The sequence below is a fragment of the Artemia sp. Qi Xiang Cuo genome, chromosome 2 (genome assembly GCF_049724085.1).
Source record: "Artemia sp. Qi Xiang Cuo chromosome 2, ASM4972408v1, whole genome shotgun sequence".
Lineage (NCBI taxonomy): Eukaryota > Metazoa > Arthropoda > Branchiopoda > Anostraca > Artemiidae > Artemia > Artemia sp. Qi Xiang Cuo.
This window is the reverse complement of record NC_142795.1, coordinates 64246693-64265075: the sequence shown is the minus strand read 5'-3', so window position 1 is coordinate 64265075 and position 18383 is coordinate 64246693. Positions and strand designations below refer to the sequence as shown.

Sequence of the window (18383 nt, the reverse complement as noted above, 5' to 3'; positions counted from 1 at the left end):
ACATATATTTTAGGGCTACTGTACCTTTCTCAATCCCGTCCTCTTCCCGATGAAGTTCGACTTTTCATCTCTGATGCTTTATGAAATGCTGGTCAATGCTCAAACATAAAGGCAATGAGATAAAGACATTTTTCATAAGAGTCAAAGAATATAGACGCTTACTGATTTCATTTGCTTTAAAGTCATTTTCGTGATTCAAGTGTTTTATAAGACAATAACTAAATTACAATTCAATTACCCTTTATATGATGATTACTTTCAGGGAAGTACCAATAAAATCTTGCGTAAAGATGGGGAGAGGGGGAGGGCTGAAAAGGCAGCCACTTTATTCGTGGAATAATTTCCGTGGTTTTAAGTTTTAATCCCGTTCTTTACTTTCCTTTAGAAAAAATCTTTTATGTAGTTTTTCTAAAACCCTAGAGTAGACAAAAGCAAATATTGATTATATGTCTACCATTGATGAATATATTTCAAGCTCAGATTTAAAACGTCTTAGAGGTTTCCTTAGGACTAATATTCAATAAATAAATTTTTTTTCTCCTCAGATCAAGAATTAGAGGTTTGTAAAGCTTACCTTGAAGCCTGGAATCAAAAGTTGGCCGTGATAAGAAATAACACAAGTCCAACAGGTAAAAAGGTGAAAGAAACGACGGACAAGGAAGAAGAAGAGGAAGAAGGAAAAGCACCACAGAAAAGGTAACTCTTAATACAAAACACAGCAGTTTATTATTCCGAAATGTCCTGGAAAAAGTGCATAATACAAGTAGTTGAAGTATCTATTAGCTATGTATTCAAGGCTTAATTTTTTCATAATGCCCTTTGCCAATATCTGTTGTCACATTTAAAACAGTTGAAATGGGCGAGTTTGATATTGATTGTTTTTTTTGCTCTTGGATTCCTAAGAAGCCTTCTTGTATTAAAAACTGGTTTTTAATTACAATTTAAAAAAAATTTATTTTAAATTTTTTTTTTGGCTTCTTTACAGAATATACGTCATGTAGGCTAAGGCTGAACTGCTGCTTTTTTTCGCTTTTGGCTGCTCTTTTGGATATCATTCATTTTTATTTTGGGGATTCATTCCAAATTATAAACAATGAGACTGCGATAAGTATTATATTTGGAATATGGATGATCACAGGGTTGGTGGGAGGGTTGGAGGTTGATCGGTTACTATATAGTAATTATGAGGTAACCAAAAGAAAGAAAAGCATAGTAGAAACAAACGATGAAAAAAATGTATCTTTGGAGGGGGTATTTTTCGCACGGGGGTAGGTAATCTCCGAAGGTATTTTTCACGGGGGTACATTCCGTGGGGAGTATTTTCGGCAGAGGAGCATTTTCTGCGGGGTAAATTTTTGTGTGGGTGGGGGGAGGGGGGGGATCGTTTTTTAAATAATGCTGGGGAATCCGGTGCTCCCTTCATAGAAATGTCCCTTTCCCCAAGGAACATTCTCTATGGAAGGATCCTCCTCCGTAACTTTCCTCCCCCCCCCCCACCCATCAAAAAAAAATACCTCCAGAAACGTCTTTATACTTCGCATTAACCAATACTATATGTAAACAATGGGCAAAGTTCATAAATTCCTGCCCTTCCCTCAAGAACTGTGGGGGATTAAGTCATCCTACAATACATATATATTAGATTTTTGAATCTGCTGAACAAAATGGCTATCTCAAAATTTTGATTTGGTTAATTTGGGAAAAAATATTAGCGTGGGAGAGGGCCAAGTTGCTCTGCAATTTTTGTGGTCTCTTAAAAAGGGCATTCCAACTTTTAATTTCCGTTTAAATGAGCCCTCTTACGATATTCTAGGACTACTGGATCGGTACGATCACCCCTGGGGAAATGAAAAAAAAAATTAAACACATCTGTGATCTTTCTTCTGACCAAAAATACAAAATTTACATTTTGTAGGTAGGAGCTTGATACTTCCGCAACAGGTTTTTCTGATACGCTGAATCCGATGGTGTGATTTTCATTAAAGTTCTATGACTTTTTGGGGGTCTTTCATTTTGGGTCCCTGGGAGGAGGGCTGACTTTTTGGGGGTTTCCCCCTTTTTTCGAATGTAAGGCAAATTTTCTCAGGCACGTAACTTTTGATGGGTAGGACTAAACTTGATGAAAGTTATATATTTGAATTCAGCATGAAAATTTCAGTCACCCGGTCAAAATTTTGATATAGCCATTTTGTTCAACATGGTTGAAAATATGATAAAAATGTCTTTTAGGATGAGTTAATCCTCCAAAGTCCCCGGGAGGAGGGCTGACTTTTTGGGGGTTTCCCCCTTTTTTCGAATGTAAGAGCAAATTTTCTCAGGCACGTAACTTTTGATGGATAGGACTAAACTTGATGAAAGTTATATATTTGAATTCAGCATGAAAATCCGATTCTATTGATGTATCTATGGGTGTCAAAATTCTGGTTTTTAGTTTCGGTTACTATTGAGCCGAGTCGCTCCTTACTTACAGTTCGTTGCCACGAACTGTTTGAAAAATCTTAAATTTTAACAATTGGTAACTTACAATAACATAGAGATTACTGATACAGGTGTATCAGTAATAAATATCAGTAATCCCCCCCCCCCCTATTCGTCTATTATAGGCGAACCTCACCTTTTCCCCATAATTTATTCCTAGTTCATTCAAGATAAAATTAGGCTATAAAAATTGTTTCCAGTTGCGTTCTGACTAAAATAGCTTGTTTAACCATTTTTTTATAATTTGGTCAACCGTCATTTATCGTTCGAGAACTTCAAACGCTGAGACGGTAAGAATTGTTTTCACACGATAAGAATTGTTTGTCCTTGGCGAGACTCAAATTTGATATCGCTGTGATCACACTTCGTGCCAATTTCATTATAGATGAACTTCTCAAAAAGCTTTTCAATCGTTGAACATGCAGTTATTACTTTATATGACTCGCCAACATTTTGGATCTTTTCAAACATGGGAGGATCTTTCCATGAAGCAAGTTTTCATGGGGGGAGGGATATTGCTATGAAGGGGGCGCCGGATTTCCCAGAATTATTAAAGAAAAAGATCAGGAATTAAATAAAAAGAACAAACAAGTTTTTTAACCGATTTCAACTGTTTGTGATTAAGGGGTCATTTTTAAAGAATTGGAAAAAAATTCGAACTTTAGCTTAAAGAGCAGGGTATTGACTGGGGGTGATCCCCCTAATATGCGTGTTAAAAATTTATGAATATAGAAGTTCGTTACGCAAATTAATTCGTAAGTTACGTATTTACTACAAATAAAAACGTTCGTAAATAAAATTAAACAAGTTCCGAGCAAGCCATTTAACCAAATAAAAGTAAATTTAATATGTAAATTTTGTTTTAATTATTCATATACGGTGAGCCAACATCAAAACCTGCATTAATTCCTTCCATAGATAATGTTCCTTGGGGAAAGGGACATTTCTATGAAGGGAGCGCCGGATTCCCCAGCATTATTTAAAAACGATCCCCCCCTCCCCCCACCCACACAAAAATTTATCCCGCAGAAAATGCTCCTGCCGAAAATACCCCACAGTTCTCGAGGGAAGGGCTGGAAGTTATGAACTTTGCCCATTATTTACATATAGTATTGGTTAATGGGAAGTATGAAGACGTTTCAGGAGGGATTCTTTTCTGATGGGTGGGGGGGATGGGAGGAAAGGGTTACGGGGGAGGATCCTTCCATAAAGGATGTTCCTTGGGGGAAGGGATATTTCTATGAAGAGAGCGCCGGATCTCCCAGCATTATTTAAAAAACGATCAGAAATTAAATAAAATTATAGTTTTTTCAACTTAATGTAAGGAGCAACATTAAAACTTAAAACAAACAGAAATTATTACGTATATGAGGGGGTTCGCCCCCTAGTCAATACCTCGCCCTTTTAACTAGTCTTTTTTTTAGTAGTTTCAAAAGACCTATCTATTGTAATTAACCGGCTTTTGCGATTCAGGGGTTTGCGATTCGAACAAAACTCGAATTTTAGCGATACATTTTTTTCATCGTTTGTTTCTACTATGCTTTTCTTTCTTTTGGTTACCTCATAATTACTATATAGTAACCGATCAACCCCCAACCCTCCCACCAACCCTGTGATCATCCTTGTTCCAAATATAATACTTATCGCAGTCTCATTTTTATATCAGCCCATCGCCTGGACATGATAGCTGTTAGCTACAAATCATAATAAAATTTGCTAGGCTAATTCTTTTACTTCGCACTAACATTATTCGACCTTCTTAACCAACTGTTCGTGATAAATGTGTCCGAAAATATTTAAACCTTGACAAGAAAACTATGAGCCTAATACCCAAATTTTTACTTTAGGCTGTATTGTAAATTTTCTTATGGATAATATTTTTGGGGTTACTTCTGTTTGAATCCTTCATTCCCCGACCTTTACATAGTCTGTAGCTAAATTTTGCCTCATTAGGAGGGGGAGGGAGTTGTGCATTTTTTATGGTAAGAAGATCGTAGTTAAGGATAGTACTTAGGAATAAATAAATTATACCACATTTCTAGTTGTAAAGTTGTAAATTTACTTGGCTATCCCGAATTTGAGCAGAATATATTTTCCGTGAAATAGCCTTTGCCCAATTAACTGGTTTGCAAAACCGTAAAAAGCATATTTTTATGCTATTTTGTTTTATTTCATTAGCCTCAACCAAACTTCACTTATCGCGTGTTTCCCAGATTTTAGAACAGTACCGCCAATTTAATCTCAGGAATTATAAACACGCAAGTTTATTAAAAAGCAAGTTTTGTCAGAGACGACACACACAAAGAGACGGCACAAGAAAGATGGTTTTTTTTTAGATTCTCAACTACATTGACTAAAATTTCATTCAAGATTTTGTAATTAACAAAGCGAGTTAAAGCAGTTGATAGCATTTGTCTATTTTGGAAGTAGCAAATTAAAAGTATACACAAAAGAGTGATATGAGTATTGCTTTCATGAATTGTTGGCACCAACCATTATCTTGGTCAAAACTAGCTAGAACCCGGGGAGGGGGGTATATATTAAAGTTTTTAAAAATCTTCAAGTTAGTTCTTGTTTGTTTGATATATTTTTTTTTGTATAATCATAATTTAGTTCTTGTAAGTGGTTTTGATACTTCTGAAAAATATTTATTATTGAATAATATATCAATGTACCCTGAAGACAGGGGCGTCCTGAGACTCATTTGGTTGGGGGAGGGGGATGCGATCTTATTAAATTTTACCGAAAAGATACCTGATTTATGCCGTTAATTAAACTTAAGTTTGCGTTAATTAAACCTACTCCTGATGCAAGTTTATCAGATCAACCTTTTTTACACCCCTATTTTTTTTTTATTCGATCAACCTTTTTCCTATTATCCCTTATATTGGACCTCTTACACTCCTTTTTAGGGAAGCAAATTACTTAAAAACAAATATTGTGCTGTGAAGAGTCTAAGCCAAAAAAAGAAAATTTAGAATTAGGAAATGTCATTTTGTTTTGTTAAGAATTGAGTTGAGTGATGGCCTAGAACAGGGTTTTCTGGCGCGAAGCGCAGTGGCGGAAATGAAAAAATAAACCTGGGGAGGGGCAAATTCCATGTCTCAATAGGCAGCCTCAAGTGGGTTGAATAAGCAAAGATCCAAGGGAGGGGAAAATTAAGCGGTAGCCAACTTAAAATTCTTTGGATAACAAAGTTTAAGACACAATTAGATGTACAAAAATTCAAGTACATAAACACAATTAAGCAAATAAATCATAAATTTGTTTGCATCATGACTGAAGTATTCAGAGAGAGCCACTATTCTAATGGGAAATGTCGTTGCTTCAGGGAAGCAAACTTGTCGACGGCAATGTTATAATCTATCTTTTTCGCTTTTTCGGGCTGGGTTGCTATAACTAACAAATCGCTAAGTCGCTCATCAGTCATGGTTGTTCTGAGATATGTCTTAACCCTCTTAAACGTTGAAAAAAAAATTTTTCGTGTGAGGCAGTTGAAACGGGGAGCGTCACAGCAATTTCGAAAGCTTCCGAGATGACAGCAAAGGCGTCTTTGTTCATGTAGAGGAAGGCAAGAGCTTTTGATGGGCATTCTGGTTTCATCCTTTGTAAATAAGATTTTGCCAAGGCTATCTCTGACTCAAACTTCAACTCTTTTCTAATAATGTAGGAAAGTCTCGTACAACCAGGAGCTTCGGTGAACTTGGCTCAAACTCTTCTAAGCCTTGGATTACTGAGAAGTTTTCACCAAACCTTTGTCTCAGCTCCGAAGTTACTCGGTCGACTATGAAGTATAAAATGTCCGACCTATAAGTTTGAAAATGTTACGATCCTCTTCTGTTCGATTTCTTGCTCTGGTACCGACAGTGGTTTCGACGTAAAAATCGAGAAGGCGTCTGCTTATAGCAACCGAGCGTCTATGCTTTTCTATTTGGATTGAGTGCTGCTTGCATAAGCTTTTCGTTGCTTCGACCATCTTAAACCAACGCTCTTCAGATCGGAGCTCTTTAACCTGCTGTTGAACATCTTGAAGCAGAGAATTTACGCCTGAGAGAACGAGGCTCTTGGACTGGAGTTGTCTGGATGCAATATCTATCGGACCAAGGATACTGCTCATTATTTCAAGAACGAGCAAGAATTCGGCATCAATTGTTGCCAGCAACCCAGAAGCTTCAGAACGGTCCTCTGTTGAATTGGCTTCATCCGAAATAACCCTTAGTGTTTCGAGAATAGCGAGAATAGCACCTAAATGTATCTGGATCTTCTGAATTGAGGAAAACCAATAGCACCATCGAGTGTCGGCTAGACGCTTGAGCTCAATCTTATTTTCTCCGCCTTCTTGTTGGGTTCGAAGGAAAAGATCGTGACGTGGCGCACTTCGGCTGAGAAAGACATATAATGCCTGAATGCAAGAAAAGAAGTTTCTAACCTCCGGACAAGAAGCTATTGACTGCACAAGATTTAGGCGATGGGCTTGACAATGAATATACCTAGCTTGTGGTGCAAATCCTTTAAGAATAGCCTGAACACCATTACATGCGCCGCTCATGACGCTCGCACCATCATAGCATTGAGCCACACAGGTGCTCCAATCCAGTCTGTAAGTTTCAACAAGATCCTTGATTGCATAAGCAAGGGATGCTGCATCTAATTGTTCAAGATGTGTACTTCCGAATGTCTCCTCGCGGATGATAGCATTCCTATCAATAAACCGAATAATTAAACCAAGATGCTTTTTTTTCGACAGATCTTTCGTTTCATCTGCGCAGATTGCCCAATATTTCTTAATAGAGCATCTTGTTTGTTCTCGCAAGAGGTCAGCCAGTATGTTTATAAGACTATTTTGGTAGTCGGGACTCAGCTTCCATATCGATGTTTTAGTTTTTGCTGAAGATCCGGGTTTCCCTCTGTCATCATTTCTAGTTTTTCTATTAAATTACCTCGATTGTTTGAGTCTTCGTGTTCATCATGACCTCGAAATGGGAGCCCTTGGCGTGCTAGGGCACATGCCACTTTCGCAAGTGTGACTATATGCAGGTGATTTTCCGCTATGGCTTCCTTCCGATTTGAATAGAGTTGTAGCTATTGACTTAAATGTGCCACACTCAATTGCTTTATATCTGGTCCAGCTGCGATTCGCTTCGTTATGAGTTTCTGAAGCCTCGTGTTTTCCTCGTGTTTGAAGCTCGAATCTGTTGTAAATTTAAGCTGTGATTTGAGAAAGACTGATGAAAAGATTAATGTTTGCGGTTAACATTGATCGCGCCGCTGACATCTTACCGGCGGCGCGCCGCCGGTGTCTTACCGGCGGCGCGGATTGCTGTTTTTGCCCCGTCGCCGCCGGTCTTTCCTCATGGGCGTGGCGCCGGGGTCTAAAACCAAAGGTTAAACAAGCTATTTTAGTCAGATAGCAACTGGAAACAATTTTATAGTCTAATTTCATCATGAATGGACTAGGAATAAATTAAGGGGAAAAGGTGAGGTTCGCCTATAATAGGCGATTAGGGGGGGGGATTACTGATACACCGTTACGTGCCTGAGAAAATTTGCCTTACATTCGAAAACAGGGGGAAACACCCCCAAAAAGTCAGCCCTCCTCCCGGGGACCCAAAAAGAAACACCCCCAAAAAGTCATAGAACTTTAATGAAAATCACACCATCGGATTCAGCGTATCAGAAAAACCTGATGCGGAAGTTTCAAGCTCCTATCTGCAAAAATGTAAATTTTGTATTTTTGGTCAGAAGAAAGATCACAGATGTGTTTAATTTTTTTTTTTTTTTTCATTTCCCCAGGGGTGGTCGTACCGATCCAGTAGTCCTAGAATATCGTAAGAGGGCTCATTCAAACGGAAATTAAAAGTTCTAATGCCTTTTTTAAGGGACCACAAAAATTGGAGGGCAACTTGGCCCCTTCCCACGCTAATTTTTTCCCAAATTAACCCAATCAAAATTTTGAGATAACCATTTTGTTCAGCATAGGGAAAAATCTAATAAATATGTATTTGAGGATGACTTAATACCCCACAGTTCTCGAGGGAATGGCTGGAAGTTATAAACTTTGCCCATTATTTACATATAGTATTGGTTAATGGGAAGTATAAAGACGTTTCAGGAGGAATTCTTTTCTGATGGGTGGGGGGGGATGGGAGGAAAAGGTTATGGGGGAGGATCCTTCCATAGAGGATGTTCCTTGGGGGAAGGGACATTTCTATGAAGGGAGCGCCGGATTTCCCAGCATTATTTAAAAAACGATCAGAAATTAAATAAAAAAATAGTTTTTGCAACTTAATGTAAGGAGCAACATTAAAACTTAAAACAAGCAGAAATTATTACGTATAACGTAGATAATTTCGGAGACCACACTGCCTTTCCATGACGATAAATAAAAGTTCAAATAGGGATAAAATCCTTTTAATAGACAGTGATGATAGAAATTCACAAAAATACCAGATATTTCGGTCACATATACAGTGACCGTCATCAGTAGTAAAACTAAAATAAAACAATTCAAAACAAAAGTTTATATACTAAATCAAATAATTCTAAATATTATTTGAATCTCTAATTCTTTTCAAAGCAAAGGCGGAAGCTAGTCTCTTTGACATTCTAGTAGTCGGTTCATTAGCGTTAAATGATACAACATTTGTACAAATGTCAACTACATTGGCTGACTTGAACTTTACTATGTCAGATTTTAATAAATTATCATAGATAGAGTCCAGCCCATATTCACCTGGTATCCCGATTCAAAGCAATATTCTTGAATAAGATTTTCTTTATTTCAAGAATTTCACGAAAATTTTGCTTTAAACCCCGATCCCTAGAAATCAAAGAGACATTCTCGAACAAAATAAAATGGTCTGGAAAATTAAAAATGTGCTCTGAAAGGGCTGAAGTGAAATCTTCAGACTTAGAATCTTGCTTTAAAGCCGAAGAAATAGAATCTTTGCGTTGTAATAATCTCATTTCCAAACTCTGGTTAGTACGTCCCACATATGAGCTTCCACAAGTACATGGGATCTGATAAACCCCACTTTGTTGCCCCAATGAAGCTAGATCCTTCCCAGAATTTAGAAAACTACCCAAAGTATTATTACTCTTTAAAGCTACCCTTAGACCATTGCTTTGTAAAATTCTTTTAAGTTTTTCACTTAACCCGGGGACATATGGTAAGGAACAAAAAACATCCTTCTCCCGAGTTGTCTTCAAGACTTCCTTAGAAATCTCTAGAAACCTTTTTATTCTTTTTGAAAAAGTCTGGTTAATTAACCACTCTGGATACATGTTGTTTATTAGTATTTTCCTTAGAAAAGACAACTCCTCAAAAATTTTGGAGTGCAAATACTAAAGATCCGATCAGTTAAAGAAATGATCAAACCAATTTTTACTTGGCGAGCGTTACCGGAACTATAAGACAAAAATCTATTGTTATTTGTCGGTTTTCTGTAAATTTTAAAATCCAGACTATTTTGATTTTTTCAAAAGAAGAACAAGGAAATCAAGGAAAGGAAGTTTCCCATTCTCTTCCAATTCAATGGTAAACTTTAAATCCCCTCCCAAACAATTAAGATGTTCCAAAAATCTTTTTAATTCCTCCTCCCTATAATCCCATACTGAAATAATGTCATCCATATACCGGCCCCAGAAAATATGTTTTAAAAAATATGAATCTAACGCAATTGCTTCAATATTTTCCAAACAAATATTAGCAAATAAAGGGGATAAAGGGGCCCCCGTAGATAAACCATTTATTTGTTCGAAATACTTTCATCTAAATTGAAAAAAATAAGAGAACGTATTGCAAAGCCTTACTAAATACATAATTACAGAAACTTCCAAATCTGTTTTTCCACTAATCAAGTCCAAATTTCTTAACAGCTCTCTTTCTAGAAGAGTTTCGGCTGATTCTACATCAATATTTGTGTACATTGATACAATGTCGAAGCTTGAAAGCAAAGAATTCGAAGAAATTTCTACTTTTTTCAGTTTTTCAACCAAATTCGAAGAATTCCCTATATACGAAATTTGTGTAGAGAAAAATGGTTTAGAGATTGACACAAACCATTTACTCAAAACACTTGTTGGTGACCTTGTACTTGACACAATTGGTCGTAATGGTAGGTTAGGCTTATGAATTTTGGGAAGTCCATATAATTTAGGGCACAAAGAACTGCGTGGCAGGCATTTGTAATAGAGTTGAGGTGTAATTTTTCCTTCATCCTTTAAGCACTTCAATTCTCTCTTAAACTTATTTGTAAAAGAGTCTGTTGGATTATACGATAGCTTCTTGTATGTTTTTTCATCCTTTAGTAAACTTCTTAATTTTGATTCGTAGTCCTCAGTATTTATCACAACTAAAGCGTTACTCTTATCTGCTTTTGTAATGGTAATTGAACTACCCTTTTTCAAGTTTTTAAGAATTCTTATGTCTTTGATGGTCGTACGACCATCGTACGACCGTATGGTCGTATCGCAGTCTTATTTTTATATCAGCCCATCGCCTGGACATGATAGCTGTAGGCTACAAATCATAATAAAATTTACTAGGCTAATTCTTTTACTTCGCACTAACATTATTTGAACTTCTTAACCAACTGTTCGTGATACATAAGTCCGAAAATATTTAAACCTTGACAAGAAAACAATATGAGCCTAATACCCAAATTTTTACTTTAAGCTGTATTGTAAATTTTCTTATGGATAATATATTTGGGGTTACTTCCATTTGAATCCTTCATTCCCCGACCTTTACATAGTTTAGCTAAATTTTGCCTCATTAGGAGGGGGAGGGAGTTGTGCATTTTTTATGGTAAGAAGATCGTAGTTAAGGATAGTTTGAATCCTTCATTCCCCGACCTTTAAATAGTCTGTAGCTAAATTTTGCCTCATTAGGAGGGGGAGGGAGTTGTGCATTTTTTATGGTAAGAAGATCGTAGTTAAGGATAGTTCTTAGGAATAAATAAATTATACCACATTTTCTTAAAAAAAAGAAAAGCTATCTCAGAATTAGCCTTCATACAGGGCTATTAAGTTAAATTAAATTAATTGTAAAAGCATTATAAGTTGTAAATTTACTTGGCTATCCCGAATTTGAGCAGAATATATTTTCCGTGAAATAGCCTTTGCCTAATTAACTGGTTTGCAAAACCGTAAAAAGCATATTTTTATGCTATTTTGTTTTATTTCATTAGCCTCAACCAAACTTCACTTATCGTGTGTTTCCCAGATTTTAGAACAGTACCGCCAATTTAATCTCAGAAATTATAAACACGCAAGTTTATTAAAAAGCAAGTTTTGTCAGAGACGACACGCACATAGAGACGACAAACACATAGAGACGAAACAAGGAAGATGTTTTTTTTTAAGATTCTCAACTACATTGACTAAAATTTCATTCAAGATTTTGTAATTAACAAAGCGGGTTCAAGCAGTTGACAGCATTTGTCTATTTTGGAAGTAGCAAATTAAAAGTTGACACAACAGAGTGATATTAGTATTGCTTTAAGGATTTGTTGGCACCACACATTATCTTGGACAAAACTATCTCGACAACGGGGAGGGGGGGTATATATTAAAGTTTTTGAAAATCTTCAATACATTTCTTGTTTCTTTGATATATTTTTTTTTGTAGAATCAGAATTTAGTTCTTGTAAGCGGTTTTGATACTTCAGAAAAATATTTATTATTGAATAATATATCAATCTACCCGGTACACAGAGGCGTCCCGAGACTCATTTGGTTCGGGGGGGGGATGCGATCTTTTTAAATTTTACCGAATCTCGACCTGATTTATGCCGTTAAATAAACTTAAGTGTGCATTAATTAAACTTACTCCTGATGCAAGTTTATCAGATCAACTATTTTACACCCCTAAATTTTTTTATTCGATCAACCTATTTCCTATTATCCCTTATATTGGACCTCTTAGACTCCTTTTTAGGGAAGCAAATTACTTAAAAACAAATATTGTGCTGTGAAGGGTCTAAGCCAAAAAAGAAAATTTAGAATTAGGAAATGTCATTTTGTTTTGTTTAAGAATTGAATTGAGTGAAGGCCTAGAACAGGGTTTTCTGGCGCGAAGCGCATTGGTGGAAATGAAAAAAAAACTGGGGAGGGGCAAATTCCATGTCTCAATAGGCAGCCTCAAGTGGGTTGAATTAGCAAAAAAAAGGGAGGGGGAAATCAAGCCAAATTAAGCGGTAGCCAACTTAAAATTCTTTGGATAACAAAGTTTAGAACACAATTAGATATACAAAAATTCATGTACATAAATACAATTAAGCAAATAAATCATAAATTTGTTTGCATCACGACTGAAGTATTCAGAGAGAGCCACTATTCTAATGGGAAAATGTCGTTGCTTCAGGGAAGCAAACTTGTCGACGGCAATGTTATAATCTATCTTTTTCGCTTTTTCCCGCTGGGTTGCTATAACTAACAAATCGGTAAGTCGCTCATCAGTCATGGTTGTTCTGAGATATGTCTTAACCCTCTTAAACGTTGAAAAAAAATTCTCGTTAGAGGCAGTTGAAACGGGGAGCGTCAAAGCAATTTCGAAAGCTTCCGAGATGACAGCAAAGGCGTCTTTGTTCATGTAGAGGTGGGCAAGAGCTTTTGATGGGCATTCTGGTTTCATCCTTTGTAAATAAGATTTTGCCAAGGCTATCTCCGACTCAAACTTCAACTCGTTTACTAATAATGTAGGAAAGTCACGTACAACCAGGAGCTTCGGTGAACTTGGCTCAAACTCTTCTAAGCCTTGGATTACTGAGGAGTTTTCACCAAACCTTTGTCTCAGCTCCGAAGTTACTCGGTCGACTATGAAGTATAAAATGTCCGACCTATAAGTTTGAAAATGTTACGATCCTCTTCTGTTCGATTTCTTGCTGTGGTACCGACAGTGGTTTCGACGTAAAAATCGAGAAGGCGTCTGGTTATAGCAACCGAGCGTCTAGGCTTTTCTATTTGGATTGAGTGCTGCTTGCATAAGCTTTTCTTTGCTTCGACCATCTTAAACCAACGCTCTTCAGATCGGAGCTCTTTAACCTGTTGTTGAACTGCTTGAAGCAGAGAATTTACGCCTGAAAGAACGAGGCTCTTGGACGTGAGTTGTCTGGATGCAATATCTATCAGACCAAGGATACTGCTCATTATTTCAAGAATGAGCAAGAATTCGGCATCAATTGTTGCCAGCAACCCAGAAGCTTCAGAACGGTCCTCTGTTGAATTGGCTTCATCCGAAATGACCCTTAGTGTTTCGAGAATAGTACCTAAACGTGTCCGGATCTTCTGAATCGAGGGAAACCAATAGCACAATCGAGTGTCGGCTAGCCGCTTGAGCTCAATCTTCTTTTCTCCGCCTTCTTGTTGGGTTCGTCAAAATTATTATTCTACATTATTATTTCTACATTAGGGGGGTGTGGGCAAATTTTGTTTCTGATGTAAATGGGATGTAAGTTTAAACTTTACCCCCCCCCCCCAATGTAGAAATATATAACCTGAATTGGCATATATAGGGGGGGGGGCTGAAATTCATTTCCGACAGAAATGATTATTATATTCGTAATCAGCATAAAAAGGGCATCAAGTGGTATGTTCACTTTATGCGCAAGTCAATAATATGATTTGGTAGATATTTACCACCATTTCTATCGTAAATGATTTTTAGCCCCCCCCCCTATATGTATCAATTCAAGATATATATTTGCACATATGGGGGGGGGGTGAAATTCATTTCCGATAGAAATGATTATTATGTTCGTAATCAGCATAAAAAAAAGGCATTGAATGGTGTATTCACTTATTCCCAACTCAATAATATGATTTGGTAAATATATACTGAACATTCTACTTAATCCCTGTTTGTGATGAGATATTTATTTAAAAAAAATCGCTATCACAAGCCCACAAAGGGCCGAATTCGGACCTGAGAAGTTTTATATGCAGTAAAGCTCGATGAAAAAACTACTAATTTTGATAATTATTTATGTTAAGAATACATAGCTAATAGATACTTCAACTACTCGTGTTATGCAATTTTTCCAGGACATTTTCGGAATAATAAACTTTGTTATTTGTGTTTCGTATTAAGAGTAACCTTTTCTGTGGTGCTTTTCCTTCTTCCTCTTCTTCTTCCTTGTCCGTCGTTTCTCTCACCTTTTTACCTGTTGGACTTGTGTTATTTCTTATCACGGCCAACTTTTGATTCCAGGCTTCAAGGTAAGCTTTAAGTTTTCATAGTATGATTGAAAATTATATATATGTAGTATGATTGAAATATGTACAAAATTGTAAATCAAATAAGCAAAAATTGTAAATTGTCATATGTTTACGATAATTTTCATGGAATTCATGGAAAATAAAAGTTTTGTTTACTATAAACTTTTTACTAGTTTTTACTAGATTTCGGGAATTTTACTAGATCCTCTAAATTTGCTAGATTTTTTTTTACTAGATCTAGTAAAATCCTACTGACGGTGGAAACCCTGATACAATACTATCTTTACTTGACAATGCTACAATACTATCTTTACTTGACAATGCTAGAGAAAACTCGAGGCTCTGGGTCAGGGTTGCCACCGTCAGTAGGACTGCTCCCTGATGTAGGCCTTTGGTTATTGTTTTTTGGGGTGAAGAGGCTGAACCAACACAAACGATGAAATTTCGCACTTCTATGAAGGATTTAATAAAAGATACTAGCTTAGGGGGTACTCCAAGGTTTGCAAGTTTGTTTAAAAGGATTTGGTGGTTCACTTTGTCATATGCCCCTTCAAAATCTAGGAAAGCTGCAACTAGGACATTATTTTTTTGAGAAAGATTCATTTATTGCATTTGTTAGCAAAATGAAAGCATCTGTTGAGGAATGGTGTTTCCTGAATCCAGTTTGAGTGGGAGCGATCATATTATTTTTTTCAACAAACCAGAGGAGTCTGTGATAAATCATTTTCTCCATTATTTTCCCCATCACAGGAGTAATCATTATGGACCTATAAGACTCAGGGTTATCTTTTGGTTTATTTTTCTTTAGGATGTGTAGGAGGGACGAACATTTCCATATATTGGGGAAATGTTCTTCCGAACATATAACATATATTGGGGAAATGTTCTTCCGAAATATAAAATTTGTTCTTCCGAACAAATGGTTGCCATAATTTTGCCTACTGCCGACAGCAATTCTTGGTGTGTTATTGGGGACATAACGGCACTCCCTCGCGATGTGCCCATGTCGATTACAAATATAGCACCTTATTATTGTAGGGTTATTTTCGTAACTACATTGTTTGATGGGCTGGAAACGTACTGTTTTCTGCCTAGCGGCTTCTTGCGATTCATTTCTTTGTGGTACTGGGGAGTTGTCCCTTGAAAAGAAATTGGGCGACGCCTGATCGCCCTTGAAGATTAGGTTCGCGTTTGAATCGTCTAGGCTATTTATTTTTGCTTCACTGTGATTTGCGACCATCGTGTCGACTTCGATCAGTCGATCTACCTCCTGAACTGCAAGATCCAACGTCTGAATATTTTTGGCTATTACCATTCTATATAGGTTTGGGGATAGCCCTTGCGAAAAGGTATTTAGTATGAATTTTTCCTAAAGCTGTCCTTAACCTCTTCCGTATTTTGCCTCTACCAAAATGTTTATATGATCAAGATATTCCCTTACATTTTGTGAATTGTCAAAGCATACCATTCTGTGTTTTAATTTATTTATAGAACTGGTTTCGATAAATCTGTCTTTAAATGCCGTTAACAATTTATCTACCGTATTTATTGTCAAGCTGGCGTCGTCACCTATAGTATGTTCAATCTGCTTTAGAAAGGTTAAGGCCTGGCCTTTTAATCGTAATAGAAGCATGTCGACTAACGTTTCTAGCTCTGTTTTTGTTATTTCTGTAAACTTGGCCAATTAGATATTAAATTCGTCAATATCTGATTGACCATTGTACTGCGGGATAGACTCTGTTATTTCTATATTTTTCGAGACCAACTTTTGCGCCTTTAATTGTTCTTCTAAATCTTCTGACATTTTTTTTTTGCGTTTGAATAACTCAAAATAAATTTATTTTTTCATTTAACCTATTTCGCGGGAGGCTATTATATCCATTGAAATATTTTAAAGGGTTTCCTGTAGTAGCTTAGCGGTTATAGGCCTAATCACTTTACTTTTACGTCTGTATCTCTCCAATAATTAAATTTAAATTACAAAGTCTATAGCGTAATTAGTTCGTGTGATTTTCTCCAATTTCCGACGCGCCATTTGTAGCGTTAAAAGAAATGACTTAGACAAATGTGGTAATAAATATTGACCGTGTCAAATGTAATATTATGCTTAAAAGCCGTGAACTTACACCTTATAAGTTCTCCGATAGGGCCGCTTATAGCGCTAAAGATTGTGCCATCAAGGCCTGTGCCACAGCAATGGGGAGTGAAGTAAATTTACGACCGCGCCACCCTCAATTATTGAGAGAAAAATGTGTGTAGCATCTTTTTTATTGCCCACTATCTTAGCGAAATCCAAAGCTGGATAGCGCCGTTCTTTGTCTGGGGCTAACTGCAATTTTTCTCTTTGCTGATGAAGGACTTTCTTTTTTTTTGAAACTAGATTTAAACTTAATTAGAGGAAGTCGGAATTATCTTTAGAAAGAACGAACTTTATTCTTTGTATTTTAAATATATCATTTTACTCACGGTACACAGTTATTTTGGATGTCTTAGCACTATTTTTTTGGCATTTTTTTCCAGCTTATCAGACTATTGAAGAAAATTTTAGATATGGAAGATTTTGAAGATACGGAAGATTTTGATTTAGAGCAGTTTTTAGACAGTGAACTTTATCTGGATTCCATCACTCTCCATGCGGAGAATGAATGGCATAAAGCAGTTTTTGTCCAATCTTTACGTGATTGGGTAAATGTTTGCTCCTTTCTTTATTTAACATCTAGGTAATTCAGGGTGCATTTCAGTGTGCATGGGCTATTTATCCAATGAATAAGATGGTTTTAAGTCAGAGTGACTTAAAACCTCTTGAAAAGAAGGATCAGCAAAGATAAAAAGTGTTATTGTTTGATTGGGTACTTTCCAACTGGCAGTTCACATTAAAGGGTTAAGGGTGAATATGCTGTTCTTAGTAATCTTTTTTTTTTCAGCTAACACATGGCTGATTAGGCATGAGTTATTGTCTATGGAATATTACTTTTGGGGAAATTAGGGTTGGTTGGAAAAGTATCCTTTGTGATACTGAAATAATAACAGCCAAAAATGTTTCTTGGATTTTTGCATGCTGGCAATATTGTTTTGAGATCCTGGAAGCACCTATAGGAGACGGAAACTCAAACAAAATGTACTAAATATTTTAATCAGATTGATGTCAGTTTTGGCAAAGAGGAGAGTCCCAAGACTGGAATGGAAGAAACAATAATTAAGAATGGTGGGCCTTTGCTCTATACTTCAAAGCATCCCTAACATTCCACCTCAAAGGAGGACTAGACTGTGGGATATCTGCTACATTACTTACTAGCAGAAATATACTAGCAGCCTTCACATTTTTTTCGAACCTCAGGGTATGGCGTACGCTTTGATATTATTTGTTATATGATATCAGCTTTGATATACGATCAGAAACATACAAGTTCTTAAACTGTTGTTATACAATTTCACCTGAAAGTATCTAATATGTGATCCTTAACCTTTGAGTAGTACTAAGAGTATTTGTTCATAATTTTAGCAATTGAATTTTCCTAACACCAACAAATTCTGTTTTTCCTGTGCCTTCTGAATGCACAGGAACTCTGTTTTAAGCTCATTAAGATCAATAAAAGATCATTAAGTGAAAAGTAGAATACGGAAATTTAAGCGTGTTTTAATAGGGCAGTGCAGTAAAAGTGTAATTATTTTAATTGTTTTTGGGA

General features: G+C 36.5%; 1 protein-coding gene across 1 annotated transcript in view; it reads left to right on the top strand.

The window, feature by feature from the left end:
* Positions 1-675: 675 nt before the first annotated feature.
* The window catches only part of LOC148955489 (importin subunit alpha-5-like), a 36627-nt gene continuing 18919 nt past the window's right edge, over positions 676-18383 (top strand). Inside the window, exons 1-2 of the mRNA XM_089107488.1 lie at positions 676-696; positions 17218-17382. Of these exons, the coding sequence (XP_088963614.1) occupies positions 17248-17382 (135 nt within the window). The 5' untranslated portion in view covers positions 676-696; positions 17218-17247. The remainder of the gene's footprint in view (positions 697-17217; positions 17383-18383) is intronic.